The sequence below is a fragment of the Ascaphus truei genome, chromosome 4, assembly GCF_040206685.1.
Source record: "Ascaphus truei isolate aAscTru1 chromosome 4, aAscTru1.hap1, whole genome shotgun sequence".
NCBI classification, from domain to species: domain Eukaryota; kingdom Metazoa; phylum Chordata; class Amphibia; order Anura; family Ascaphidae; genus Ascaphus; species Ascaphus truei.
This window is the reverse complement of record NC_134486.1, coordinates 419517979-419545916: the sequence shown is the minus strand read 5'-3', so window position 1 is coordinate 419545916 and position 27938 is coordinate 419517979. Positions and strand designations below refer to the sequence as shown.

The 27938-nt window shown below is 52.0% G+C and overlaps 1 protein-coding gene across 1 annotated transcript in view; it reads right to left on the bottom strand.

Annotated features, from left to right (window-relative positions):
• The window catches only part of CAPN11 (calpain 11), a 97666-nt gene that overhangs the window by 56873 nt on the left and 12855 nt on the right, over nucleotides 1–27938 (bottom strand). The window contains exons 5-12 of the mRNA XM_075598815.1: nucleotides 22387–22555; nucleotides 20567–20650; nucleotides 13713–13798; nucleotides 13517–13591; nucleotides 12745–12905; nucleotides 10511–10680; nucleotides 5542–5553; nucleotides 4974–5185 (exon numbers count right to left, since the gene is read on the bottom strand). Of these exons, the coding sequence (XP_075454930.1) occupies nucleotides 4974–5185; nucleotides 5542–5553; nucleotides 10511–10680; nucleotides 12745–12905; nucleotides 13517–13591; nucleotides 13713–13798; nucleotides 20567–20650; nucleotides 22387–22555 (969 nt within the window). The remainder of the gene's footprint in view (nucleotides 1–4973; nucleotides 5186–5541; nucleotides 5554–10510; nucleotides 10681–12744; nucleotides 12906–13516; nucleotides 13592–13712; nucleotides 13799–20566; nucleotides 20651–22386; nucleotides 22556–27938) is intronic.

Here is a 27938-nt window from a genome sequence, read left to right as displayed (position 1 = left end):
TCTGTCCCACGCCCGCGCTGCTCGCCCTCCAGTGCCCCCTGCAATATCTCTGACCCGCGCCCGCGCTGCTCGCCCTCCAGTGCCCCCTGCAATATCTCTGACCCGCGCTGCTCGCCCTCCAGTGCCCCCTGCAATATCTCTGACCCGCGCCCGCGCTGCTCGCCCTCCAGTGCCCCCTGCAATATCTCTGACCCGTGTCCCGCGCTGCTCGCCCTCCAGTGCCCCCTGCAATATCTCTGTCCCACGCCCGCGCTGCACGCCCTCCAGTGCCCCCTGCAATATCTCTGACCCGTGTCCCGCGCTGCTCGCCCTCCAGTGCCCCCTGCAATATCTCTGTCCCACGCCCGCGCTGCACGCCCTCCAGTGCCCCCTGCAATATCTCTGACCCGTGTCCCGCGCTGCTCGCCCTCCAGTGCCCCCTGCAATATCTCTGTCCCGCGCTGCTCGCCCTCCAGTGCCCCCTGCAATATCTCTGACCCGCGCTGCTCGCCCTCCAGTGCCCCCTGCAATATCTCTGACCCGTGTCCCGCGCTGCTCGCCCTCCAGTGCCCCCTGCAATATCTCTGTCCCGCGCTGCTCGCCCTCCAGTGCCCCCTGCAATATCTCTGACCCGTGTCCCGCGCTGCTCGCCCTCCAGTGCCCCCTGCAATATCTCTGACCCGCGCTGCTCGCCCTCCAGTGCCCCCTGCAATATCTCTGACCCGTGTCCCGCGCTGCTCGCCCTCCAGTGCCCCCTGCAATATCTCTGTCCCACGCCCGCGCTGCTCGCCCTCCCGTGCTCCCTGCAATATCTCTGACCCGCGCCCGCGCTGCTCGCCCTCCAGTGCCCCCTGCAATATCTCTGTCCCGCGCTGCTCGCTCTCCAGTGCTCCCTGCAATATATCTGACCCGCGCCCACGCTGCTCGCCCTCCAGTGCCCCCTGCAATATCTCTGACCCGTGTCCGCGCTGCTCGCCCTCCAGTGCCCCCTGCAATATCTCTGACCCGTGTCCCGCGCTGCTCGCCCTCCAGTGCCCCCTGCAATATCTCTGACCCGTGTCCCGCGCTGCTCGCCCTCCAGTGCCCCCTGCAATATCTCTGTCCCGCGCTGCTCGCCCTCCAGTGCCCCCTGCAATATCTCTGACCCGTGTCCCGCGCTGCTCGCCCTCCAGTGCCCCCTGCAATATCTCTGTCCCACGCCCGCGCTGCTCGCCCTCCAGTGCCCCCTGCAATATCTCTGTCCCGCGCTGCTCGCCCTCCAGTGCCCCCTGCAAAATCTCTGACCCGCGCCCACGCTGCTCGCCCTCCAGTGCCCCCTGCAATATCTCTGACCCGCGCTGCTCGCCCTCCAGTGCCCCCTGCAATATCTCTGACCCGCGCTGCTCGCCCTCCAGTGCCCCCTGCAATATCTCTGACCCGCGCTGCTCGCCCTCCAGTGCCCCCTGCAATATCTCTGACCCGCACCCGCGCTGCTCGCCCTCCAGTGCCCCCTGCAATATCTCTGTCCCACGCCCGCGCTGCTCGCCCTCCAGTGCCCCCTGCAATATCTCTGACCCGCGCCCGCGCTGCTCGCCCTCCAGTGCCCCCTGCAATATCTCTGACCCGCGCTGCTCGCCCTCCAGTACCCCCTGCAATATCTCTGACCCGCGCTGCTCGCCCTCCAGTGCCCCCTGCAATATCTCTGACCCGTGACCCGCGCTGCTCGCCCTCCAGTGCCCCCTGCAATATCTCTGACCCGTGGCCCGCGCTGCTCGCTCTCCAGTGCCCCCTGCAATATCTGACCCGCGCCCGCGCTGCTCGCCCTCCAGTGCCCCCTGCAATATCTCTGACCCGCGCTGCTCGCCCTCCAGTGCCCCCTGCAATATCTCTGACCCGCGCTGCACGCCCTCCAGTGCCCCCTGCAATATCTCTGACCCGTGTCCCGCGCTGCTCGCCCTCCAGTGCCCCCTGCAATATCTCTGACCCGTGTCCCGCGCTGCTCGCCCTCCAGTGCCCCCTGCAATATCTCTGTCCCACGCCCGCGCTGCTCGCCCTCCAGTGCCCCCTGCAATATCTCTGACCCGCGCCCGCGCTGCTCGCCCTCCAGTGCCCCCTGCAATATCTCTGACCCGCGCTGCTCGCCCTCCAGTGCCCCCTGCAATATCTCTGACCCGCGCCCGCGCTGCTCGCCCTCCAGTGCCCCCTGCAATATCTCTGACCCGTGTCCCGCGCTGCTCGCCCTCCAGTGCCCCCTGCAATATCTCTGTCCCACGCCCGCGCTGCACGCCCTCCAGTGCCCCCTGCAATATCTCTGACCCGTGTCCCGCGCTGCTCGCCCTCCAGTGCCCCCTGCAATATCTCTGTCCCACGCCCGCGCTGCTCGCCCTCCAGTGCCCCCTGCAATATCTCTGACCCGTGTCCCGCGCTTCTCGCCCTCCAGTGCCCCCTGCAATATCTCTGTCCCGCGCTGCTCGCCCTCCAGTGCCCCCTGCAATATCTCTGACCCGCGCTGCTCGCCCTCCAGTGCCCCCTGCAATATCTCTGACCCGTGTCCCGCGCTGCTCGCCCTCCAGTGCCCCCTGCAATATCTCTGTCCCGCGCTGCTCGCCCTCCAGTGCCCCCTGCAATATCTCTGACCCGTGTCCCGCGCTGCTCGCCCTCCAGTGCCCCCTGCAATATCTCTGACCCGCGCTGCTCGCCCTCCAGTGCCCCCTGCAATATCTCTGACCCGTGTCCCGCGCTGCTCGCCCTCCAGTGCCCCCTGCAATATCTCTGTCCCACGCCCGCGCTGCTCGCCCTCCCGTGCTCCCTGCAATATCTCTGACCCGCGCCCGCGCTGCTCGCCCTCCAGTGCCCCCTGCAATATCTCTGTCCCGCGCTGCTCGCTCTCCAGTGCTCCCTGCAATATCTCTGACCCGCGCCCACGCTGCTCGCCCTCCAGTGCCCCCTGCAATATCTCTGACCCGTGTCCGCGCTGCTCGCCCTCCAGTGCCCCCTGCAATATCTCTGACCCGTGTCCCGCGCTGCTCGCCCTCCAGTGCCCCCTGCAATATCTCTGACCCGTGTCCCGCGCTGCTCGCCCTCCAGTGCCCCCTGCAATATCTCTGTCCCGCGCTGCTCGCCCTCCAGTGCCCCCTGCAATATCTCTGACCCGTGTCCCGCGCTGCTCGCCCTCCAGTGCCCCCTGCAATATCTCTGTCCCACGCCCGCGCTGCTCGCCCTCCAGTGCCCCCTGCAATATCTCTGTCCCGCGCTGCTCGCCCTCCAGTGCCCCCTGCAATATCTCTGACCCGCGCCCACGCTGCTCGCCCTCCAGTGCCCCCTGCAATATCTCTGACCCGTGTCCCGCGCTGCTCGCCCTCCAGTGCCCCCTGCAATATCTCTGTCCTGCGCCCGCGCTGCTCGCCCTCCAGTGCCCTCTGCAATATCTCTGACCCGTGTCCCGCGCTGCTCGCCCTCCAGTGCCCCCTGCAATATCTCTGACCCGTGTCCCGCGCTGCTCGCCCTCCAGTGCCCCTGCAATATCTCTGACCCGTGTCCCGCGTTGCTCGCCCTCCAGTGCCCCCTGCAATATCTCTGTCCCGTGTCCCGCGCTGCTCGCCCTCCAGTGCCCCCTGCAATATCTCTGACCCGTGTCCCGCGCTGCTCGCCCTCCAGTGCCCCCTGCAATATCTCTGACCCGTGTCCCGCGCTGCTCGCCCTCCAGTGCCCCCTGCAATATCTCTGACCCGTGTCCCGCGCTGCTCGCCCTCCAGTGCCCTCTGCAATATCTCTGACCCGTGTCCCGCGCTGCTCGCCCTCCAGTGCCCCCTGCAATATCTCTGACCCGTGTCCCGCGCTGCTCGCCCTCCAGTGCCCTCTGCAATATCTCTGACCCGCGCCCGCGCTGCTCGCCCTCCAGTGCCCTCTGCAATATCTCTGACCCGTGTCCCGCGCTGCTCGCCCTCCAGTGCCCCCTGCAATATCTCTGACCCGCGCCCGCGCTGCTCGCCCTCCAGTGCCCTCTGCAATATCTCTGACCCGTGTCCCGCGCTGCTCGCCCTCCAGTGCCCCCTGCAATATCTCTGACCCGCGCTGCTCGCCCTCCAATAGCCTCAGTAATTAGTCAGAGACCCCTCTGTGAGATTCCATAAATTAGTCTGTTTGTCCCGAAATCAGCAATACTACCCGCCCCCCTTTCCCCCGCTCTTTCTTCCTTATATGTGCATGTAAAGCGTGTGACAATGTAACATGCTACATGCTACATGCTTACCCACGCTGGCAATCGTCTGCTGCTCTCGTTATACAGCTGTCAACATCCTGATTGTGTGCCTAACATAATGGCTGCCTTTCCGTTTAAATCAATCCTTTAGTCAGTGTAACTCAGCAGCTACAATGTATCCGGATATTACCAAAGTAACTATCTATCTACAGCTCAAACTGCGGGGAACATTGGCAACAAATGATCACAAACAGGGACATGCAAAGCCCGGCCACCGATATCTAACAGCACAGAAGGGACTTATCACACAAATCCACGTTGTGCTGCTCGAAGCTTATACATTTCTTGTTATGGCATCTGTGGGGGGAGGAGATGGGGGACGTGTCTCTGGTTCTGGGCCACCTGTGCTGAAGCAGGGATATCCTGAAAACCTGACCTGTTGGTGGCCCTTGAGGACTGGGAGTTCTGGTTATGGGGTATATTGGAGTCGCTAGTCTAGGGCAAAAACTTCTAAACAGCACAAGTGAGCCGGTTTCTGGGCTGGGAAGATGGCGGGCGCATGTCCGGAACGCGCGCTCGTGGCGTTACCAGCGTTTGCTAATGAATTACACTTTCGCTAGGTGTTTGTGGGATCGTATTTGCGGTCTAATTATTAGAAACGGCGCCTCCTACCTCCGCACGCTTGTTACCCCAAAAACACATTCAAAATGAGGCGCTCTCTCTTTATTACTAATCCCGTTCTTATCCTCCAACGCCCCCTCCCCCCTCTCTCCCCCCCCCTCTCCCCCCCGGGGAGGGGACCCGCGGCACTCACTCAATGTCGGACTGCTTCTCGGTGAAGATGCGCAGCACAAAGTCGCCTTCCTGGTGCGCGTCGAAGGTGGAGGGCACGATGAGGTACTCGCCGGGCGGCAGGTGGATCTGGGTGCTCACCTCGCGCAGGTTGATGAAGGTTTCGGAGCGGGCGCACGACTGGTGGCGCAGGAAGAAGTCCTTCTTCAGGTGCACGTTCTGGCAGCCCTTAAACTGCGGCGGGGGAGACGGAGAAACGGAGACCTCATGGGGGCATCAATAAGGACCGGGCAGATGGAAACTATTTACCCCCATGGTGATACGCTGAATCACTATGCAGCGTAGTAATTGCCACGGGAGGGTCAAAATTCTGAGGCCGTCTGACTTTAAATATCCCTCTAACCCTCCTCACCCCCCCCGCTCCCCCCCCCAGTGCTCTGGGAAATGCCGTAATCTGAGGAATACATAGCAGGCCCAAGGCCCCTTTATCAGGACTGTCCCATATACTTATCTGAAGAATGGACCAGTCATACTCTGCAACCTACAACATCCCCGATACCAATTATTAGCGGGTAGGAGAGGGTCCTTACCTCATCGGGAACCTGCAGGAAACGAGAGAGAGGGACACAGCGTTACCGGATGCCACGCCAACGAGATTTAGTGTCGCTTAGTAACGCGTAGTGCATTTGCATTAGAGTTAAAAGCATTCAGACATGTAACGCCTTATCCATCTTCTGCAATGATATATAGATTGTGTGCTTGTGTATAAATACACACGCGCGAACACATGATGTACAATGATATACCACCGCACGTCCTTCCAGAAGAAGTGGCAGAGGTGATAAAATCCACGAAGAACGGGAAGGCTCCCGGGGAAGACGGAATTACAACTGAGATCTTAGAAGATGCGCGGGGAGAAGCGGAGACTTTCTTGCAAAACTCTTTACATGCGGCCGGAAGAACAAGGACATTCCAGAGCAGTTATTTAGTTATAAAGCGTGTTACCAGGAAGTAATGCATTGAGAGTTACCTCTCGTTCTCACGTATTTCCTGCGCTATGGGGCAGTGCCAGACACAAGATTGTTACGAAGATTCTCACTTATCGACTGCACCAGGCCCTGCACTTTCCCAGACTAGAGAACGTGGGATTTCGCATTAGCTACAATACAGTGGACATCCAAGTCGTACAAGAAGTGATTTCCCGAAGTAATGAATACGGCCTCCCACTCAGTATAGGATTCAGAATCAGAGTCAGCGTTACACCTCAGCCCATTTAAAGCGTCAAGAAGACAGTGATGAAGAAGCGCACATTGATATTCGGAACATTTCCGAGAATGCCACGTCAACCATTAGTTAATACAAGAAGAAACAAGAAATGTAAGGCTAAGCAAGGGAGACGGGAGTGCGGCAGGGAGACGGGAGTGCGGCAGGGAGATGGGAGTGCGGCAGGGTAAACGGCAGGGAGACGGGTGTGCGGCAGGGAGACGGGAGTGCGGCAGGGAGACGGGAGTGCGGCAGGAGGAGACGGGAGTGCGGCAGGGAGACGGGAGTGCGGCAGGGAGACGGGAGTGCGGCAGGAGGAGACGGGAGTGCGGCAGGAGGAGACGGGAGTGCGGCAGGGAGACGGGAGTGCGGCAGGGAGACGGGAGTGCGGCAGGGTGTGCGGCAGGGATACGGGAGTGCGGCAGGTAGACGGGAGTGCGGCAGGGTGTGCGGAAGGGACACGGGAGTGCGGCAGGAGGGAGACGGGAGTGCGAATTGTTGAAGACATTGGATTGGGAATCAAAATCAACAGTGAATACTCGTCACCGACGATTTGCAGGCAACATTGTTATTTTTATTAAGTCCAGAAGACCTCCAGCAACGAACTCAAGAACTGTCTCTCTCTTTAATATCTGATATATGTCTTTCTTCCTAGCTCCGACGTATGTTTTTCTTAGTTTCTTATCTTCATGAGAAACCAGTATGTTTAGTCAGCAAAGAGTTAGCTAAGACAAGTGATTTATATCTCTTTGTTCTGAGGGTAGAAGAATGACTGAACATAGCATAAGCACTACCTTCTACCTTCAGAAACTTGATAGAAGTATCTTGTATATGATGTATCCTTGCTACACGAAATCACTGAAGCAGATTGAAGAAATAAAGACGGCTGATCTTAACGGGAGACCTGAATCCGGAGTATTACAATGCAAAGATTTTTCTAACAGTCAGCAGGACCAAAGTGATGTTCAACGAATGTGTCAGCTCGAAAAAAGTCCAAAATAACAGAAATAGAACCAGATAAAAAGTCGAAAAACGGTGTCTTACTCGGCCGGCGAGTAACAGTGGGTGGGGAACCTTGTGAATGAAATCAGGAGGAGAATGAAGATGGGACTGAGGTGTGTGGAAGAAACAAGACAATCTTGCAAGGGAACCTCCCCCCGCGCCTCAAGAAGAAAGTGTTCAACCCGTGTATCCTGCCCGCACTCACATGTGGAAGTGACCCGTGTATCCTACCCGTGCTCACGTGTGGAAGTGACCCGTGTATCCTGCCCGCGCTCACGTGTGGAAGTGACCAGTGTATCCTACCCGTGCTCACGTGTGGATGTGACCCGTGTATCCTGCCCGCGCTCACGTGTGGATGTGACCCATGTATCCTGCCCATGCCCACGTGAAGTAGTAACCCGTGTATCCTACCCGCACTCACGTGTGGAAGTGACCAGTGTATCCTACCCGTGCTCACGTGTGGATGTGACCCGTGTATCCTGCCCGTGGTCACGTGTGGATGTGACCCGTGTATCCTACCCGTGCTCACGTGTGGATGTGACCCGTGTATCCTACCTGTGCTCACGTGTGTGTGACCCATGTATCCTGCTCGTGCTCATGTGTGTGTGACCTGTGTATCCTGCCCGTGGTCACGGGTGGATGTGAAACTTGGACCCCAAATGCGAAGCGACAGGGAAAAGAATGAATGGGATCGGAAGCAAGAAAAGTCTGTGACATTATCCCACGGGGAAGAAATGGCCATCGTTGGACAAAGATGGAACTCAACTGGACAATGGCAAAAAGTAACATGAGAAGATGGGATGAGGGAATGTGTGGGAGCGACGTGGAGAAGAGAGGCTGTAACCGCAGGTCCTGGGAGAACACTGGGGGGCTTCATCAGGCAGTGGGGAGACACAGGCTGGAGAGGATGGGATGAGGGAGTGTGTGGGAGCGACGTGGAGAAGAGGCTGTAACCGCAGGACCTGGGAGATCACTGGGGAGGCTTCATCCAGCAGTGGGGAGACACGGGCTGGAGAGGATGGGATGAGGGAATGTGTGGGAGCGACGTGGAGAAGAGAGGCTGTAACCGCAGGACCTGGGAGATCACTGGGGGGCTTCATCCAGCAGTGGGGAGACACGGGCTGGGGAGGATGGGATGAGAGAATGTGTGGGAGCGACGTGAAAAGAGGCTGTAACCGCAGGACCTGGGAGATCACTGGGGAGGCTTCATCCAGCAGTGGGGAGACACGGGCTGGAGAGGATGGGATGAGGGAATGTGTGGGAGCGACGTGGAGAAGAGAGGCTGTAACCGCAGGACGTGGGAGATCACTGGGGAGTCTTCATCCAGCAGTGGGGAGACACGGGCTGGAGAGGATGAGATGAGGGAATGTGTGGGAGCGACGTGGAGAAGAGAGGCTGTAACCACAGGACCTGGGAGATCACTGGGGAGTCTGCATCCAGCAGTGGGGAGACACAGGCTGGAGAGGATGGGATGAGGGAATGTGTGGGAGCGACGTGGAGAAGAGAGTCTGTAACCGCAGGACCTGGGAGATCACTGGGGAGTCTTCATCCAGCAGTGGGGAGACACGGGCTGGTGAGGGAATGTGTGGGAGCGACGTGGAGAAGAGAGGCTGTAACAGCAGGACCTGGGGGATCACTGGGGAGTCTTCATCCAGCAGTGGGGAGACACGGGCTGGAGAGGATGAGATGAGGGAATGTGTGGGAGCGACGTGGAGAAGAGAGGCTGTAACCACAGGACCTGGGAGATCACTGGGGAGTCTGCATCCAGCAGTGGGGAGACACGGGCTGGAGAGGATGGGATGAGGGAATGTGTGGGAGCGACGTGGAGAAGAGATGCTGTAACCACAGGACCTGGGAGATCACTGGGGAGTCTTCATCCAGCAGTGGGGAGACAAGGGCTGGAGAGGATGAGATGAGGGAATGTGTGGGAGCGACGTGGAGAAGAGAGGCTGTAACCACAGGACCTGGGAGATCACTGGGGAGTCTGCATCCAGCAGTGGGGAGACACGGGCTGGAGAGGATGGGATGAGGGAATGTGTGGGAGCGACGTGGAGAAGAGAGGCTGTAACCGCAGTACCTGGGAGATCACTGGGGAGTCTGCATCCAGCAGTGGGGAGACACGGGCTGGAGAGGATGGGATGAGGGAATGTGTGGGAGCGACGTGGAGAAGAGAGGCTGTAACCGCAGTACCTGGGAGATCACTGGGGAGTCTGCATCCAGCAGTGGGGAGACACGGGCTGGAGAGGATGGGATGAGGGAATGTGTGGGAGCGACGTGGAGAAGAGAGGCTGTAACCGCAGGACCTGGGAGATCACTGGGGAGTCTTCATCCAGCAGTGGGGAGACACGGGCTGGAGAGGATGGGATGAGGGAATGTGTGGGAGCGACGTGGAGAAGAGAGGCTGTAACCGCAGGACCTGGGAGATCACTGGGGAGACACGGGCTGAAGGCGACAATTCTGTCCCATATGCGCCAAGGGAAAAGGTCCAACTGAAATCAACAGAACTTCTCTGTGATGCATGGAGAGCAGTTTGATTCACTGCAAAGCTGCAGCACCGTTGCCCGGATGCACAGATCCTATAGACTTCTTTAAAACTGTTTAAAGGTTAAAAAGCAGTAATACCAATACTGTCCCGATTACAAACACAGACTTCTCCAGACATTTCTATGCATCTCCTTCAGAAAATGTTACTAAAGTCTTACACTTCCAAGGGACAGTCCCGCGCCCGGCTCAGGTCAGCTCAGGACAGAGACATGTTTCATTGGCTAGCACAGGGGTGGGCAAGGGCCACAATCAGGTCTGGTTTTCAGGATATCCCCTGCTTCAGCACAGGTGGCTCAATCAGTGGCTAAGTCTTTGACTGCACCACCTGTGCTGAAGCAGGGATATCCTGGGAACCCGACCGGTTGGCCTTTGAGGACTGGAGTTGGCCAATGACTGAGCCACCTAAGCTGAAGCAGGGATATCCCGAGAACCCGACCTGTTGGCCTTTGAGGACTGGAGTTGCCGCAGCTATAGATGCAGCTGAAGGATTCCTTTTTATTTGTTAAACCATGGAATTGTTAAAGTAAACATGTGTGTGATATACACACACACACACACACACACACACACACACACATTTAGCTGATTGATAAAAATCTGCGGTGTTTAGGCGATTAACATGGCGGCGCCTTCGTTCCCTTTTGTCCGAGGAGGGGCTGACCCTTTAACCCTTACACTGCCAGGGTCCCGCAGAGACATTGCAGAGCAGTGAAGCTCTTTAATCCCCCACGTAATACACAGTAAGGATACCTCGTATAGAGCGAATCCAATGGTGTGCATGTCCCCGCCAACCTTGCGCTCCTTCCGGCGGTTCTTCTGCATCAGCGCCACCAGGAAGCTGCAGGCCACCTCGCTGTCCTCGGGGTCATCGTCCTCCTCCAGTAATGTGACCTTAAACTGCGGGTTTATCCAGAACGTGGCTGCGGACATAGACAGGAGTGAGCCGGAGGGGGGGGGGGGGAGGCGCAGGCGTGAGCCGGGGGGGCGAGCTGCAGGAGTGAGCTGGGGGGGGGGGGCCGAGGTGCAGGAGTGAGCCGGGGGGAGGGGGGCTGAGGTGCAGGAGTGAGCTGGAGGGGGGGGGGCCGAGGTGCAGGAGTGAGCCGGGGGGGGGAGGGGGGGGGGGCTGAGGTGCAGGAGTGAGCCTGGGGCCAAGTGCAGGAGTGAGTCGGGGGCCAGGTGCAGGAGTGGGGGGGGGGGGCAGGTGCAGGAGTGGGGGGGGCAGGTGCAGGAGTGGGGGGGGCAGGTGCAGGAGTGGGGGGGGCAGGTGTAGGAGTGGGGGGGGGCAGGTGCAGGAGTGGGGGGGGACAGGTGCAGGAGTGGGGGGGGCAGGTGCAGGAGTGGGGGGGGGCAGGTGCAGGAGTGGGGGGGGCCAGGTGCAGGAGTGGGGGGGGGGGCAGGTGCAGGAGTGGGGGGGGCAGGTGCAGGAGTGAGGGGGGGGCAGGTGCAGGAGTGAGGGGGGGCAGGTGCAGGAGTGAGTCGGGGGTGAGGTGCAGGAGTGAGTCGGGGGCGAGGTGCAGGAGTGAGTCGGGGGCGAGGCGCAGGAGTGAGTCGGGGGCGAGGCGCAGGAGTGAGTCGGGGGCGAGGTATAGTGTTCGGACCCCGTATGTGTGTCCCCCTATAGTATTCTGGCCCTCATGCACATCCCCTATAGTATCCTAGCCCTGTGTGTGCGTGTCCCTGTGGAGAAAATGGGGGTAATCAGTGCATTATTATTATGTGCAGTGCAGTGTGCTCAGCTGGTTACCCCTATTTCGTATTCGGGAAGAAAGGGTTAATTTTATATGCTGTTCCCATGTACCATTTTCCCCTATATGCATTGTTGTCCCCTTTTTGCAGGCTAGTCTATACCTGCAGTGCTGAATAACAGGAGCCGTTCCAATAAGACTGCTAATTTAGGAACGGAGTGAGGCAGCACTCTGTTTTTTGGTGTGCAGCCTCAGTGTAACCCCCCAAGCACACACATATTAAAAATATAACTTTGTCATAAGGGAAACATATATTTTTGATGAAGTGCCTTTCTGTTGCAGTTTTAAAATGTACCGGCAGGATGCTATTTTTTCTGCCTGCCTTTGTAATGCATTAAGGAACAAATGTTATGCATATATGAGCCCCCTGTTGAGGAGATGCCTATGGGTTTGAGGGATAAAAGACCCCAGAGTCTTAAAGTGTCACTTAATCAGGATGTTTCTGAGTAGCAGGTCCTGTTACTCAGCCTGGATATTTCACACCTTGGGACCAAACTCCAGACATTGCGTCCCCAGAAATGAGTGGCCCCTTTTTACTCAGCAGTGCTACCAAGCTGCTTACTGAGCATGCTCAGAGTTACCTGGGCTGGCTGTAGGATTTGCCCATGTGACATGGCAGGTTCTGATAGGAGGAAGATAATTCCTTGCCAATGGGATGAGGCTAATGTAAAACCCCACAGGCCCTTGTCCTTAAAAAGGCCTGTACCCCTCATTCCTGTGCTATTGTTGTTGTTACCTGATTTCTTCAAGCGGATAAGATCTAAGTACAGCGGCTACAATTCCAGAACGCAAGGGGTTAAAAACATCGCAACAAGGAACCTAGCCCTGCTTCAGGATTTCGTTAGCCCTGGGGATTCCAGACCGAACCCCAAAGAACCAGAAAAGACTTTGCACTACTCACAGAAGGATTGGGCTGGCAATTTAGGCCCTTGCAAATGGACTACATTTTAAAAGACAGTCTTCTGGTGCTTAGCACCTTTCTGGACATTACCCCCTGTTCCTATACCAGTAAGTGTAATTATTAAGTGTATTTTGCAGTTGTCGTGTGTTTGCCTATCAAGGGAATAAATCTCAGTTTATTTTGCTCAACCTGTTCTTCTCAATCAGGATCCACGAAATATAAATGTGTTATTAAGTGCATCCATCGCGACAGTCCCGTAGTATCCCAGCCCTGTGCGTATCACCCGTAGTATCACCACCACCCTCCTTCAGTGTCAGTCCTGGCTCTGCCCCTCTCACCGGGGTTGTTCCTGCAGCCCCCAGCTGTGCTGCCCCTACGCCAGGTGCCATCGTACAAAGTTGTGTGCCACTTGCTGAGCCCGTCCTTGCTGAGCGCGTCGGGGGTGAGATTGCAGATCTCCAGCCGGTGGAACTGACGCAGGAACTCCTGGAAAGACATCCTGAGAGATGGAGAGAGGAGGACAGAGAGAGACGGAGGTTCGAAGCAGAGAAATAGATGGTGAGGGGAAGTGGAGGAGGAGGAGGAGAAAGGAGGAGGAGGAGGAGAAAGGAGGAGGAGGAGAGAAGATAAAGAGTTATGCAGCTGAAGAATTGGTAAGATCAAAATGCTCCATTTATTTTCCCTCTCACACCTCCCCAATAACCGCACACTACCCCTGAAGCACCAACCTTCTCCCCTTACTCCTCAGTTATCCCCCCAGAGCACCTTCGCCCGTAACTCATCACACTGTATCCCAACCCCCGCCAAGCAGTGACCTTCGCCCGTAACTCATCACACTGTTTCCCCAGCCAGAGCAATGACCTTCTCCCCTTACTCTTCACACTGTATCCCCTCCAGAGCAGTGACCTTCTCCCCTTACCAATCACACAGTATCCACCCCAGAGCAGTGACCTTCTCCCCCGACCCATCACATTGCGCCCCCTTGTGGTGACCTTCACCTATACACACTGTATCCCCCCCCTGTAGCTGTCACATTCTCTTCTTGCTCCTCACAGTGTATCCCCCATAGCTGTCACTTTCTCCCACCCCTTCTCTGACATCTCCTCTCACCAGAACTCTCCATCCTCCATCTTCAGGTGTAGATCTTCTCGCTCTGAAGGATCCACCTCATTCCACTCGGAGGAGCTGGGGAGAGAGGGAGAGACCAGAGCTGACACTGACCCTCCCAGACACCTCACCCCATGTGATCTCCCCCAACGGTATCCCGTCTCTTCCACCACCCCCCAGTGTTCTGTGTGCGACTCACTTATCGCTCCAGGCTCCCGTCCATTCCACCTGCCCCCAGGGGTTCCTGATCCGGATAATCTTCTCCTGCTGACCTCTGTAATCCACCTGTCAGGGGTGAACCAATCGTAAACCTCCCCATGTACTGAAAAGAGATCGTCTTAAATAGCAAGACCAATGTCCTGGTCAGGGAGAGTCAGTGAAGATTCCTCCCCGCGCCCTGGATTTATTTCACACCCTACTGGTTATCCATCCCAATATCCGATATTACAGATCTGGAAAAGGCAGTCTATAGATATGTATGGAATGGGCGGAAGTCAAGAATACCCCTACCCACTCTCCCCCCCCCCCAATGATGACTACCAGGTGGTCTCTCTTCCACAGTTACTACATAGCTACAAGATAGATCTATTTCATACAATGGAGTCTCCCACTGGGAGTGAAACCCTGTGTAGACCTGGAGAGGTCAGCGGTGGAAGAACATGACCTTGGTACTTCGGATCCGAGACCTATATACCACAAAACTGCACTGACCATCCAGTTCTCCTACATTATCTCCAGATAGAACTCCGGTATCAAATATCTAAATCTATCAATGACTTCCCCTTTGATGCCTCTTTTTGACCGGGAGATAACAAAGTTCCTGTTCATACAGGGGCAGAGAGCAGGCGTCAAGGATCAGGGAGGGATCTCTTCGAAGGATCAGTTACAAAGTGAATCCACACTTTCCAGGAGTCTGTAAATATCCCTCAGAACTCAGACACTTTGTTTCCTCAGCTGAGTATCTCTAAGCGGCTACTACACCATAGCCAGGAGGTACTCTCTACTATACAATAGCCAGAAGGTACTCTCTCTCTACTACACAATGATCAGAAGGTACTCTCTCTCTCTACTACACAATGATCAGAAGGTACTCTCTCTCTACTACACAATAGCCTGAAGGTTCTCTCTCTCTACTACACAATGATCAGAAGGTACTCTCTCTCTACTACACAATGGCCAGAAGGTACTCTCTCTTCTACACAATGGCCAGAAGGTACTGTCTCTCTACTATCCAATGGCCAGAAGGTACTCTCTCTCTACTATCCAATGGCCAGAAGGTACTCTACTACACAATGGCCAGAAGGTACTCTCTCTACTATCCAATGGCCAGAAGGTACTCTACTACACAATGGCCAGAAGGTACTCTCTACTACACAATGGCCAGAAGGTAATCTCTACTACCCAATGGCCAGAAGGTACTCTCTACTACCCAATGGCCAGAAGGTACTCTCTACTACACAATGGCCAGTAGGTAATCTCTACTACCCAATGGCCAGAAGGTACTCTCTACTACCCAATAGCCAGAAGGTACTCTCTACTACCCAATGGCCAGAAGGTACTCTCTACTACACAATGGCCAGAAGGTAATCTCTACTACCCAATGGCCAGAAGGTACTCTCTCTACTACACAATGGCCAGAAGGTACTCTCTCTACTACCCAATGGCCAGAAGGTACGCTCTACTGCAGGACTTTAGCAGATTTGCTCTGCCAAGGAAGATTTATGGCCCATTGGGAGTCTGACACACTGGTTTGCAAAGAGAGGCCAAAAATTGTGAAGAGTGCGGAAAGAGGCTCGCTGTATCCTATCGGGTGGTCGTCAAAAAAATACAACGTATGTGGAGAACTGATCGTCTCCTTATCGGTCAAGTTATTGGCCACTCTCCCCCATGGGACCCCTGGGTATTTTTACTTAGCAATCCTACCCCCGATATAGACAAAGTGGTTATACACATTCTTAATGCTACTAAACCAGCTCTGAGGAGCCATTTCCTGATCGTCCAACAGGCTTGGTTTTTATATCCTTTTTTTTTTATATATCATTGTTCTTACAGGCGCCTCTAGATACATATTCCCTTTCCATGTACTTGTTCTGACCAGGGGGTCAGTTTGTTGTATCACTAGGCAGCCCCTTACATGTGAATATTGGTCCATACATAAGGTGTTATATGTTATTATATTATAATTATTGCATATTGGTTAGCGCTACCTGTTTTGTTGTTTTTTTCTATGTGAGTTCCCCCTTTCAGGTTAGCAGCTTCCCAGGCCAATTATGTCTCAATTGTTTGCCCAGAGAGTCAGCAGAAACATAGATATTAATAGTATATTTTCAGATGAAGAAATCCCTATTGTGGTTGATAATGATTCAAATGATATGCAAGAAATGGCTGACAAACTAGAAAAATTACTTGTAAATGAAAATAAGTAATTGTGGGATGCAATTACAAATCGAGAAGTACATAGAACAAAAACGAATTCCTCGGGGTCTTAGGCTATTTAAAAAGCCAACTAGTGACTTCCAGAGTGAAACATTCATTCTCGAGTGGAATCGCATCCTCGACAATTGCTCATTTGAGTTAATGCGTTTACTAATATCTAAACGCAAAATTTGCCTTCAAACATTGGACAAAGAAATTAATGATATGAAGGGATATTTTGATAAGTATAAAGATAATAGTGAATTACCTATGTTAGAAACCAGAATTAAAAACAAAATGGACAAATTGCAGAAGGATACTATTGTTTCCAAACAAATAAAGTTCCAAAGGGACAACATCGATTATGTAACTGGATGTTACAGGAATTGGAAAAAACCTAAACATGAAATTGAAAAATATAAATTCAATAAAGATAAGTATCCAAAAGATTATTCTCATAAAATACCATCTACCTATAGAAAAAATATTTTGAGTACTAAAGAGATATCTTCTGATCCAGTGCAGTTCATATCCCCCAGGATTTCCAAGAGATCACATACACCATCTAACACGAAATTGGGCACTTGTGTTAATAAATCCAAGATTTCTGTCCCCCCTGTTCCTCCTACTCCATTAGTTCACTTACCAGGGAATGATATTGACAATATATTTGACCAATATCATCACCACAACAAGTATCAACCCCTCATTGATCTAGACAGGGAACAACACCTCCCCGGTCACAGCCGTGAAGAAGAGAAAACCACATTCTCTTTTTTAGACTGGAGACAATCCAGGGATCCCAAACATGCAAGAGAAGCGATCAGAGACTTATTGGGAAAAGAGAACTCCACAAAGGACAACAGAAAAAGAAAAAACACTTTAGAGGAACGAGAGGAGGGAGAAAAATTGGGCAAGGTACAAAAACACTAAACAAATGCGTATACAATAACATTTTCAATATAAGCCAATAACCTATTTCTACTAAAGAAAGCAAATTGTTATCCAAAGGATTATCCTTTGCACCAGTTACAGGACCTGACAGTTTCAAATTATACGCAAATTATGTCTTAAGAAATATTTTCTAAGAGATGCTTTGTCTAAAATTGATCCCAATACCAATTTACCTATTACAACTACCACTTCTACCCATATTACTTTTAAGAATCCGTCTACCTTCTTCCCCAAATTTGTAAGTGGCCCCGTTATAGACACATTTGCTCAAATGGTACTGTAACTGACGATCTAAAGACCCAGAGCCGTAATTTCAAAATTAAAACAGATAATTTAAGTAAAGATGAAAAACTGACCTTACGTGCACTTGAAGAAAATGACACCATCATCATAAAACCGGCTGATAAGGGGGGGGGGGTTGGTAATTATGGATAAATACTATTATATCCAGGAGTCACTGAGAATTTTAGGTGACAGGTCTACTTACCAACTCCTCCCCTCAGACCCTACTATACAGTATCAGCAGGAACTCTTTAATTACTTAACATTGGGTTTAGATCAACATATAATTACAAAACAGGAATTTGATTTTCTTTACAATATTTACCCCAAATTACCTCTTTTTTATATAATACCCAAAATACATAAAAATATACAATTTCCCCCCGGTCGCCCTATCATTTCGGGCATTCAGTCCTTAACATCTCATTTATCCCAGTACATTGGTAGACAGTTACAACAGTATGTTATTCAACTACCTTCATATTTAAGGGACACTACCCACATACTGCAGACCCTACAGGACATTCAGTGGCAACCTCATTATTATTTTGTAACAGCAGACGTTAATTCTTTATACACAATCATAAACCACGAACAAGGATGTGAAGCTGTTTTGAATACTTTAAATAATGATCCGTCTATTTCTAGGGAACATAACGATTTTCTTATTTTAGGCATTAAATTTATACTTTCTCACAATTTCTTTTACTTTAATAAATCATATTATTTACAGGTATGTGGCACCGCCATGGGCACCAAGTTTGCACCTAGCTATGCTAATTTATTTATGGGCAGCTGGGAGGAACAACATATATGGTCCGGCTGTCCATATGGTGCAAATTTGGTGCTCTGGCGGCGCTACATCGACGATATTATTTTTATTTGGTCAGGCACATTAGCACAGTTACATGAATTCCAAATATATATGAATAACAACAATAACAATCTTAAATTTACATTTGTCACTAGCCCCACTAAAATAGAATACCTAGATTTGGAAATGGCAGTTGTAGATAATTGTATTCACACTAGCACATATTTTAAACCTGTACAATCTAATAATTACCTTCACGCACAAAGTCACCATAACCCTACATGGGTCAGAAATATACCGAAGGGTCAATTCATTCGATTAAAAAGAAATAGCTCACATTTGGACACGTTCAATACTCAAGCAGAGGATCTTAAAAACAAATTCATAGAAAGGAAGTATTCCCCACAGGATTTAGATAAAATGATCACTGAAGTTGCAGCGATGGACAGAACCAATCTTTTGAAATATAAAAAGAAAAATATTAACAAAACAGCCAATCTGGCATTTATAACCCAGTTTAACAAAATGGCACCTAATATACGTAAGATCTTCAAAAAGTATTGGCCGATACTAAAAAAAGATAAAGAATTAGAAGGTATATTAGCAGAACATCCCCATATTATATTCACCAACGCCCCTAATATAGGACAAAGATTGGCACCAAGCTGTCCATCGCTGCAACCTATTCATCATCAGATGGCCCCCTGTGGGGGATACTTCATCTGCAATAGATGTACTGCTTGTAAGTACAGTATAAGAAAATCAGAATTTACATCCAATAACACTCTAAAAAATTATAAAATAAAACAACACATCATGTGTAATAGTTCTTTTGTTATTTATTTGCTTGAATGTCTATGTGGTCTGCAGTATGTGGTTATGACCACCAGATCTGTCAAAAGACGTCTCTATGAACATATATATAATATTAAAACTGGTTTAGCTACACACAGTGTGTCGAATCATTTTCTTCAAGTGCACAGTCAGGATCCTAAAGGCTTAAAATGTATCGCAATAGAAAGTATTACTCCACATTGGAGAGGAGGAAACGCTGTGAGCCTGCTGGGGAGGAGAGAATCCTTTTGGATTTACGAATTACGTACCCTATCCCCACTAGGCCTAAACATGGACTTTGATCTGAAGGCTTTCCTGGTCGGATAGTCCTGCACTGTATCAACACATCCTACTTATATAGTATCCATTTTTTGCAATTTGTCCATATGTTTGTTTAAGAACCCATTGCTATTGAATATTTGTTAGACAATCCTCTATACACATATAATACCAAGCTTAATATAGTGTATGTATTTTCTGTATTTTCTCTTTTAACTATTTATTGTATGTACAACACCAAGTACTCCCACTTTCATTATAGAAAACAATTCACAAATGTCACTTCATTTTCACATCTAGTTTTTTAGTGTTTCGATAGTTCATTTCCTATCTTAGTTTATATATTACTTATACATATAGTGTTTATATGCACTGCTTATTTATTCATAGTTAACACACATATTTGTAGTTTGCACATCATTTCAAGTGGTCACATTATATTAGGCCATATATTTACACTTAAGTCACCACACTTTTATATTATTATGTCGTTTTGTATTAGGTAGTTATGTATTAGTTATTTGTACAGTATGTCTTGTTTGTGATTCAGCTGAGTCCACAGACCGCAGCAGCACAATTAAATACTGGCATGAACTATCTCATTGCGCATGTGTCCGAGTACACAACATTGACTAAGAACTGCCTCATTTGCCCATATGCGCATGTGCACAAGTCTGCAGGTGAAAATAATTCAATTCATTACGGACGCTCTATTTAAGGGACCTTCATGGACTTTTATAATCATATAACCCTGAGGAAGAAAGCGGATAGCTTTCGAAACGCGTAGGGTGGTGAATTTAGCACTTCTGCATCACTGTGTTTGGCGATTCCCCTCCACGACAAAGACGAATCAGCGTTTGTTGCAATTCAGATAGCTGGTCGCTCGTGACAGTGAGTCGAATCTGCTGCTGCCGATCTGGATTAGCTGTGCGTCCCCTTCAGTGTGCTGCGTGAGACCATCTGCCCACACGCTGGCTGGCGTGCACACATCCACGGAGACGCCCAGGAGCAGCAAGCAGCTAACATCACCGAGAGGGGATACTCTCTAATATATCCACTGCCTGCTTACATCATCCATCTGGTGAGTGGGCATTACATCTGAATCCACCGGTGCTGCAGTGTGCTTAAATCATCTTTTATTGTCCATATTGTTTTATATGTCTATGTATGCTATATGAATTGTGTTATTAAATGTTTTTATCTTCATTTTTAACCTATCTGATCTCTCAGCTGATCTATGTTGTCTTAAGTGTTGTTTGTCTTCTTACCAAACAGTATTATGCTATGTGTTGTGCTTTCTCTCTTTTAAGCACACCCTGAGGAGCCATTTCCTGATCGTCCAACAGGCTTGGTTTTTATATCCTTTTTTTTTTATATATCATTGTTCTTACAGGCGCCTTTAGATACATATTCCCTTTCCACTCACCCGTCCCCTTACCTACTCAGTCCTAGAGGTCCCCGCAGGCCGCACTCACCTCTTTGAGCCCAGTGACGGAGTACGCGTGACCCTTCACAAGCTTCTTAAACGTCACAGCTTCCATGTCCAAGTTACTGGTTATCTGGGAGAGCGGGAGCCAGGGGGAGAGAGAAGAGCGAGGGGGAGAGAGAAGAGCGAGGGGGAGAGAGAAGAGGTAGGAAGCGAAGAGAGAGAGCGAGGGGGAGAGAGAGAAGGGCGAGGGGGAGAAGAGAGAAGAGCGAGGGGGAGAAGAGAGAAGAGCGAGGGGAAGAGTATAGAAGAGGTAGGGAACGAAGAGAGAGCGCGAGGGGGAGAAGAGAGAAGGGCGAGGGGGAGAAGAGAGAAGAGCGAGCGGGAGAAGAGAGAAGAGCGAGGGGGAGAAGAGAGAAGAGCGAGGGGGAGAAGAGAGAAGAGCGAGGGGGAGAAGAGAGAAGAGCGAGGGGGAGAAGAGAGAAGAGCGAGGGGGAGAAGAGAGAAGAGCGAGGGGGAGAAGAGAGAAGAGCGAGGGGGAGAAGAGCGAGGGGGAGAGAGAAGTGGTAGGGAGCGAGGGGGGGATAGAGAGAAGGGCGAGGGGGAGAGAGAAAGGCGAGGGGGAGAAGAGAGAAGAGCAAGGGGGAGAGAGAGCAAGGGGGAGAGAGAAGAGGTAGGGAGCGAAGGGGAGAGAGAAGAGCGAGGGGGAGAAGAGAGAAGAGTGAGGGGGAGAAGAGAGAAGGGCGAGGGGGAGAAGAGAAGGGTGAGAAGGGCGAGGGGGAGAAGAGAGAAGGGGGAGAAGGGCGAGGGGGAGAAGAGAGAAGGGGGAGAAGGGCGAGTGGGAGAAGAGAGAAGAGCGAGGGGGAGAGAGAGCAAGGGGGAGAGAGAAGAGGTAGGGAGCGAAGGGGAGAGAGAAGAGCGAGGGGGAGAAGAGAGAAGAGTGAGGGGGAGAAGAGAGAAGGGCGAGGGGGAGAAGAGAAGGGTGAGAAGGGCGAGGGGGAGAAGAGAGAAGGGGGAGAAGGGCGAGGGGGAGAAGGGCGAGGGGGAGAAGAGAGAAGGGGGAGAAGAGAGAAGGGGGAGAAGAGAGAAGAGCGAGGGGGAGAAGAGAGAAGAGCGAGGGGGAGAAGAGAGAAGAGCGAGGGGGAGAAGGGCGAGGGGGAGAAGAGAGAAGGGGGAGAAGGGCGAGGGGGAGAAGAGAGAAGGGGGAGAAGGGCGAGGGGGAGAAGAGAGAAGGGCGAGAGGGAGAAGAGAGAAGGGGGAGAAGAGCGAGGGGGAGAAGAGAGAAGAGCAAGGGGGAGAAGAGAGAAGAGCAAGGGGGAGAAGAGAGAAGAGTTAGGGGGAGAAGAGAGAAGAGTAAGGGGGAGAAGAGCGAGGGGGAGAAGGGCGAGGGGTAGAAGAGAGAAGAGCGAGGGGGAGAAGAGAGAGAGCGAGCGAGGGGGAGAAGGGCGAGGGGTAGAAGAGAGAAGAGCGAGGGGGAGAAGAGAGAAGAGTAAGGGGGAGAAAAGCGAGCGAGGGGAAGAAGAGAGAGCGAGGGGAAGAAGAGAGAGAGCGAGCGAGGGGGAGAAGAGAGAGCGAGGGGGAGAAGAGAGAGAGAAAGAGAGAGATATCAGATGACAACCCAGACATATCGCTGACCAATCACAAGGTGCCTGGATCCTGCACCCTAAGGGGCCACACAAATTCATCCCAGACAAACAGGAATGTTTTCTATCACAGGTCAGCAGCACTGTCCAGTCAGGGCGGCGAGCAACGCCTTGTACAGGCACCAAGGGGGTTAGAGTGCCGTCCCCTAAAAAAACTGTAATAAACCATATTTGAATTGACCGTGTGCATTATAAGGGGGTGCGGTGACCAGTAAGGGGGTCTCACATCTATAGAGCAGCCCAGCAGGGATCCGCGCTCCAGCGCCCGCCGGATAATCCTGTCGAGGTCCCGCGGGGCCTTACGCAGCTCATACATCTCCGCCACGCCTCCAGTAAAGTCCTCAAAGCCCTCCGTGGTACTTCCCCCGGAGAGCGCCTCGTAGGAGCCATTCAGCCTGAGAGGGAGAGAGAGACACGAGGATGTCACGAAACTGTGCCACTAGTGACAAGACACGGGGATAAAACAGCCATCAGGGGACATACAGGACTCACCCATCACACTGCCACCAAAGCACGAACCAAACCACAATCATCTCACCCACCAAACTGCCACCAAAGCAAGAGCCAAACCACAATTATCTCACCCACCAAACTGCCACCAAAGCAAGAACCAACCCACAATCATTTCACCCATCAAACTACCACCAAAGCAAGAACCAAACCACAATCATCTCACCCATCAAACTGCCACCAAAGCAAGAGCCAAACCACAACTATCACACCAACCAAACTGCCACCAAAGCAAGAACCAAACCAAAATCATCTCACCCACCAAACTGCCACCAAAGCAAGAACCAAACCACAATCATCTCACCCATCAAACTGCCACCAAAGCAAGAGCCAAACCACAACTATCACACCCACCAAACTGCCACCAAAGCGAGAGCCAAACCACAATCATCTCACCCATCAAACTACCACCAAAGCGAGAGCCAAACCACAATCATCTCACCCATCAAACTGCCACCAAAGCAAGAACCAAACCACAATCATCTCACCCATCAAACAGGACACAAAATAATCACACAAACATTAGTATACAAACCCACAGCAGAGAAAAATCACTTTGCCCGTCTACACTGCCCAATATTCCTCTCCGGTGTGAAGCCGCACGCCCCGTCTCACTCCCAGTGTCACCAGGGCAAGAGCATACGCACAGGGACCTCACCTCTACTGTGCCACCAGGGCAAGGGCATACCCACAGGCACTTCACCCACACTGTGCCACCATGGCGAGTACCAAACCACCAACACTATACCCAGCAAATCCATTCATCACACTCACCGGACCAAGCCACCAGGAGAAGCAGAGATCCATGAAATCCTCACCCAAGCCAACATGGCGAGTACCAAACCACCGGCACTATACCCAGCAAATCCATTCATCACATGCACCGGACCAAGCCACCAGGAGAAGCAGAGAACCATGAAATCCTGACCCGGCCAACATGGCGAGTACCAAACCACCAGCACTATACCACCCAGCAAATCCATTCATCACACGCACCGGACCAAGCCACCAGGAGAAGCAGAGAACCATAAAATCCTCACCCAGGCCAACATGGCGAGTACCAAACCACAAACACTATACCACCCAGCAAATCCATTCATCACACTCACCGGACCAAGGCACCAGGAGCAGAGAATCATGAAATCCTGACCCAGGCCAACATGGCAAGTACCAAACCACCAACACTATACCACCCAGCAAATCCATTCATCACACTCACCGGACCAAGCCACCAGGAGAAGCAGAGAACCATGAAATCCTGACCCGGCCAACATGGCGAGTACCAAACCACCAGCATTATACCCAGCAAATCCACACATCACACTCACCGAACCAAGCCACCAGGAGCAGAGAACCATGAAATCCTGACCCAGGCTAACATGGCGAGTACCAAACCACCAGCATTATACCCAGCAAATCCATTCATCACACTCACCGAACCAAGCCACCAGGAGAAGCAGAGAATCATGAAATTGTCACCCAAGCCAACATGGCGAGTACCAAACCACGAGCACTATACCCAGCAAATCCATTCATCACACTCACCGAACCAAGCCACCAGGAGAAGCAGAGAATCATGAAATTGTCACCCAAGCCAACATGGCGAGTACCAAACCACCAGGAGAAGAGAACCATGAAATCCTGACCCAGGCCAACATGGCGAGTGCCAAACCACCAGTACTATACCCAGCAAATCCATTCATCACACTCACCGAACCAAGCCACCAGGAGAAGAGAACCATGAAATCCTGACCCAGGCCAACATGGCGAGTACCAAACCACCAGCACTATACCACCCAGCAAATCCATACATCACACTCACCGGACCAAGCCACCAGGAGAAGAGAACCATGAAATCCTCACCCAAGCCAACATGGCAAGTACCAAACCACCAGCACTATACCACCCAGCAAATCCATTCATCACACTCACCGGACCAAGGCACCAGGAGAAGAAGAGAACCATGAAATCCTCACCCAAGCCAACATGGCAAGTACCAAACCACCGGCACTATACCCAGCAAATCCATTCATCACACTCACCGAACCAAGCCACCAGGAGAAGAGAACCATGAAATCCTGACCCAGGCCAACATGGCGAGTACCAAACCACCAGCACTATACCACCCAGCAAATCCATACATCACACTCACCGGACCAAGGCACCAGGAGAAGCAGGGAACCATGAAATCCTCACCCAAGCCAACATGGCGAGTACCAAACCACCGGCACTATAGCCAGCAAATCCATTCATCACACTCACCGGACCAAGGCACCAGGAGCAGAGAATCATGAAATCCTGACCCAGGCCAACATGGCAAGTACCAAACCACCAGCATTATACCATCCAGCAAATCCATTCATCACACTCACCGAACCAAGCCACCAGGAGAAGCAGAGAACCATAAAATCCTCACCCAAGCCAACATGGCAAGTACCAAACCACCGGCACTATACCCAGCAAATCCATTCATCACACTCACCGGACCAAGCCACCAGGAGAAGCAGAGAACCATGAAATCCTGACCCGGCCAACATGGCGAGTACCAAACCACCAGCACTATACCACCCAGCAAATCCATTCATCACACGCACCGGACCAAGCCACCAGGAGAAGAGAACCATGAAATCCTGACCCAGGCCAACATGGCGAGTACCAAACCACCAGCACTATATCACCCAGCAAATCCATTCATCACACGCACCGGACCAAGCCACCAGGAGAAGAGAACCATGAAATCCTGACCCAGGCTAACATGGCGAGTACCAAACCACCAGCACTATACCACCCAGCAAATCCATTCATCACACTCACCGAACCAAGCCAACAGGATAAGCAGAGAACCATGAAATCCTCACCCAAGCCAACATGGCGAGTACCAAACCACCGGCACTATACCCAGCAAATCCATTCATCACACTCACCGGACCAAGCCACCAGGAGAAGCAGAGATCCATGAAATCCTGACCCGGCCAACATGGCGAGTACCAAACCACCAGCATTATACCCAGCAAATCCATTCATCACACTCACCGAACCAAGCCACCAGGAGAAGCAGAGAACCATGAAATTGTCACCCAGGCCAACATGGCGAGTACCAAGCCACCAGGAGAAGAGAACCATGAAATCCTGACCCAGGCAACAATGGCGAGTGCCAAACCACCAGTACTATACCCAGCAAATCCATTCATCACACTCACCGGACCAAGCCACCAGGAGAAGAGAACCATGAAATCCTGACCCAGGCCAACATGGCAAGTACCAAACCACCGGCACTATACACAGCAAATCCATTCATCACACTCACCGAACCAAGCCAACAGGAGAAGCAGGGAACCATGAAATTGTCACCCAGGCCAATATGGCAAGTACCAAACCACCAGCACTATACCCAGCAAATCCATTCATCACACTCACCGAACCAAGCCACCAGGAGAAGCAGAGAATCATGAAATTGTCACCCAGGCCAACATGGCGAGTACCAAACCACCAGCACTATACCCAGCAAATCCACACATCACCGAACCAAGCCACCAGGAGAAGCAGAGAATCATGAAATTGTCACCCAAGCCAACATGGCGAGTACCAAACCACCAGCACTATACCCAGCAAATCCATTCATCACACTCACCGAACCAAGCCACCAGGAGAAGCAGAGAATCATGAAATTGTCACCCAAGCCAACATGGCGAGTACCAAGCCACCAGGAGAAGAGAACCATGAAATCCTGACCCAGGCCAACATGGCGAGTACCAAACCACCAGCACTATACGCAGCAAATCCATTCATCACACTCACCGAACCAAGCCACCAGGAGAAGCAGAGAACCATGAAATCCTCACCCAGGCCAACATGGCGAGTACAAAAGCACCAGCACTATACCCAGCAAATCCATTCATCACACTAACCGGACCAAACCACCAGGAGAAGAAGAGAACCATGAAATCCTCACCCAGGCCAACATGGCGAGTGCCAAACCACCAGCACTATACACCCAGCAAATCCATTCATCACACTCACCGAACCAAGCCACTAGGAGAAGCAGGGAACCATGAAATCCTCACCCAGGCCAACATGGCGAGTACCAAACCACCAGCACTATACCCAGCAAATCCATTCATCACACTCACCGAACCAAGCCACCAGGAGAAGAGAACCATGAAATCCTCACCCAGGCTAACATGGCGAGTACCAAACCACCAGCACTATACCACCCAGCAAATCCATACATCACACTCACCGGACCAAGCCACCAGGAGAAGAGAACCATGAAATCCTGACCCAGGCCAACATGGCGAGTACCAAACCACCAGCACTATACCCAGCAAATCCATTCATCACACTCACCGAACCAAGCCACCAGGAGAAGCAGAGAATCATGAAATTGTCACCCAAGCCAACATGGCGAGTACCAAGCCACCAGGAGAAGAGAACCATGAAATCCTGACCCAGGCCAACATGGCAAGTACCAAACCACCGGCACTATACCCAGCAAATCCATTCATCACACTCACCGAACCAAGCCACTAGGAGAAGCAGAGAACCATGAAATCCTCACCCAAGCCAACATGGCGAGTGCCAAACCACCAGCACTATACCCAGCAAATCCATTCATCACACTCACCGAACCAAGCCACCAGGAGAAGAGAACCATGAAATCCTCACCCAGGCCAACATGGCGAGTACAAAAGCACCAGCACTATACCCAGCAAATCCATTCATCACACTCACCGGACCAAACCACCAGGAGAAGAAGAGAACCATGAAATCCTCACCCAGGCCAACATGGCGAGTGCCAAACCACCAGCACTATACCACCCAGCAAATCCATTCATCACACTCACCGAACCAAGCCACTAGGAGAAGCAGGGAACCATGAAATCCTCACCCAGGCCAACATGGCGAGTACCAAACCACCAGCACTATACCCAGCAAATCCATTCATCACACTCACCGAACCAAGCCACCAGGAGAAGAGAACCATGAAATCCTCACCCAGGCCAACATGGCGAGTACAAAAGCACCAGCACTATACCCAGCAAATCCATTCATCACACTCACCGAACCAAGCCACCAGGAGAAGAGAACCATGAAATCCTGACCCAGACCAACATGGTGAGTGCCAAACCACCGGCACTATACCCAGCAAATCCATTCATCACACTCACCGAACCAAGCCACCAGGAGAAGCAGAGAACCATGAAATCCTGACCCAGACCAACATGGCGAGTGCCAAACCACCGGCACTATACCCAGCAAATCCATTCA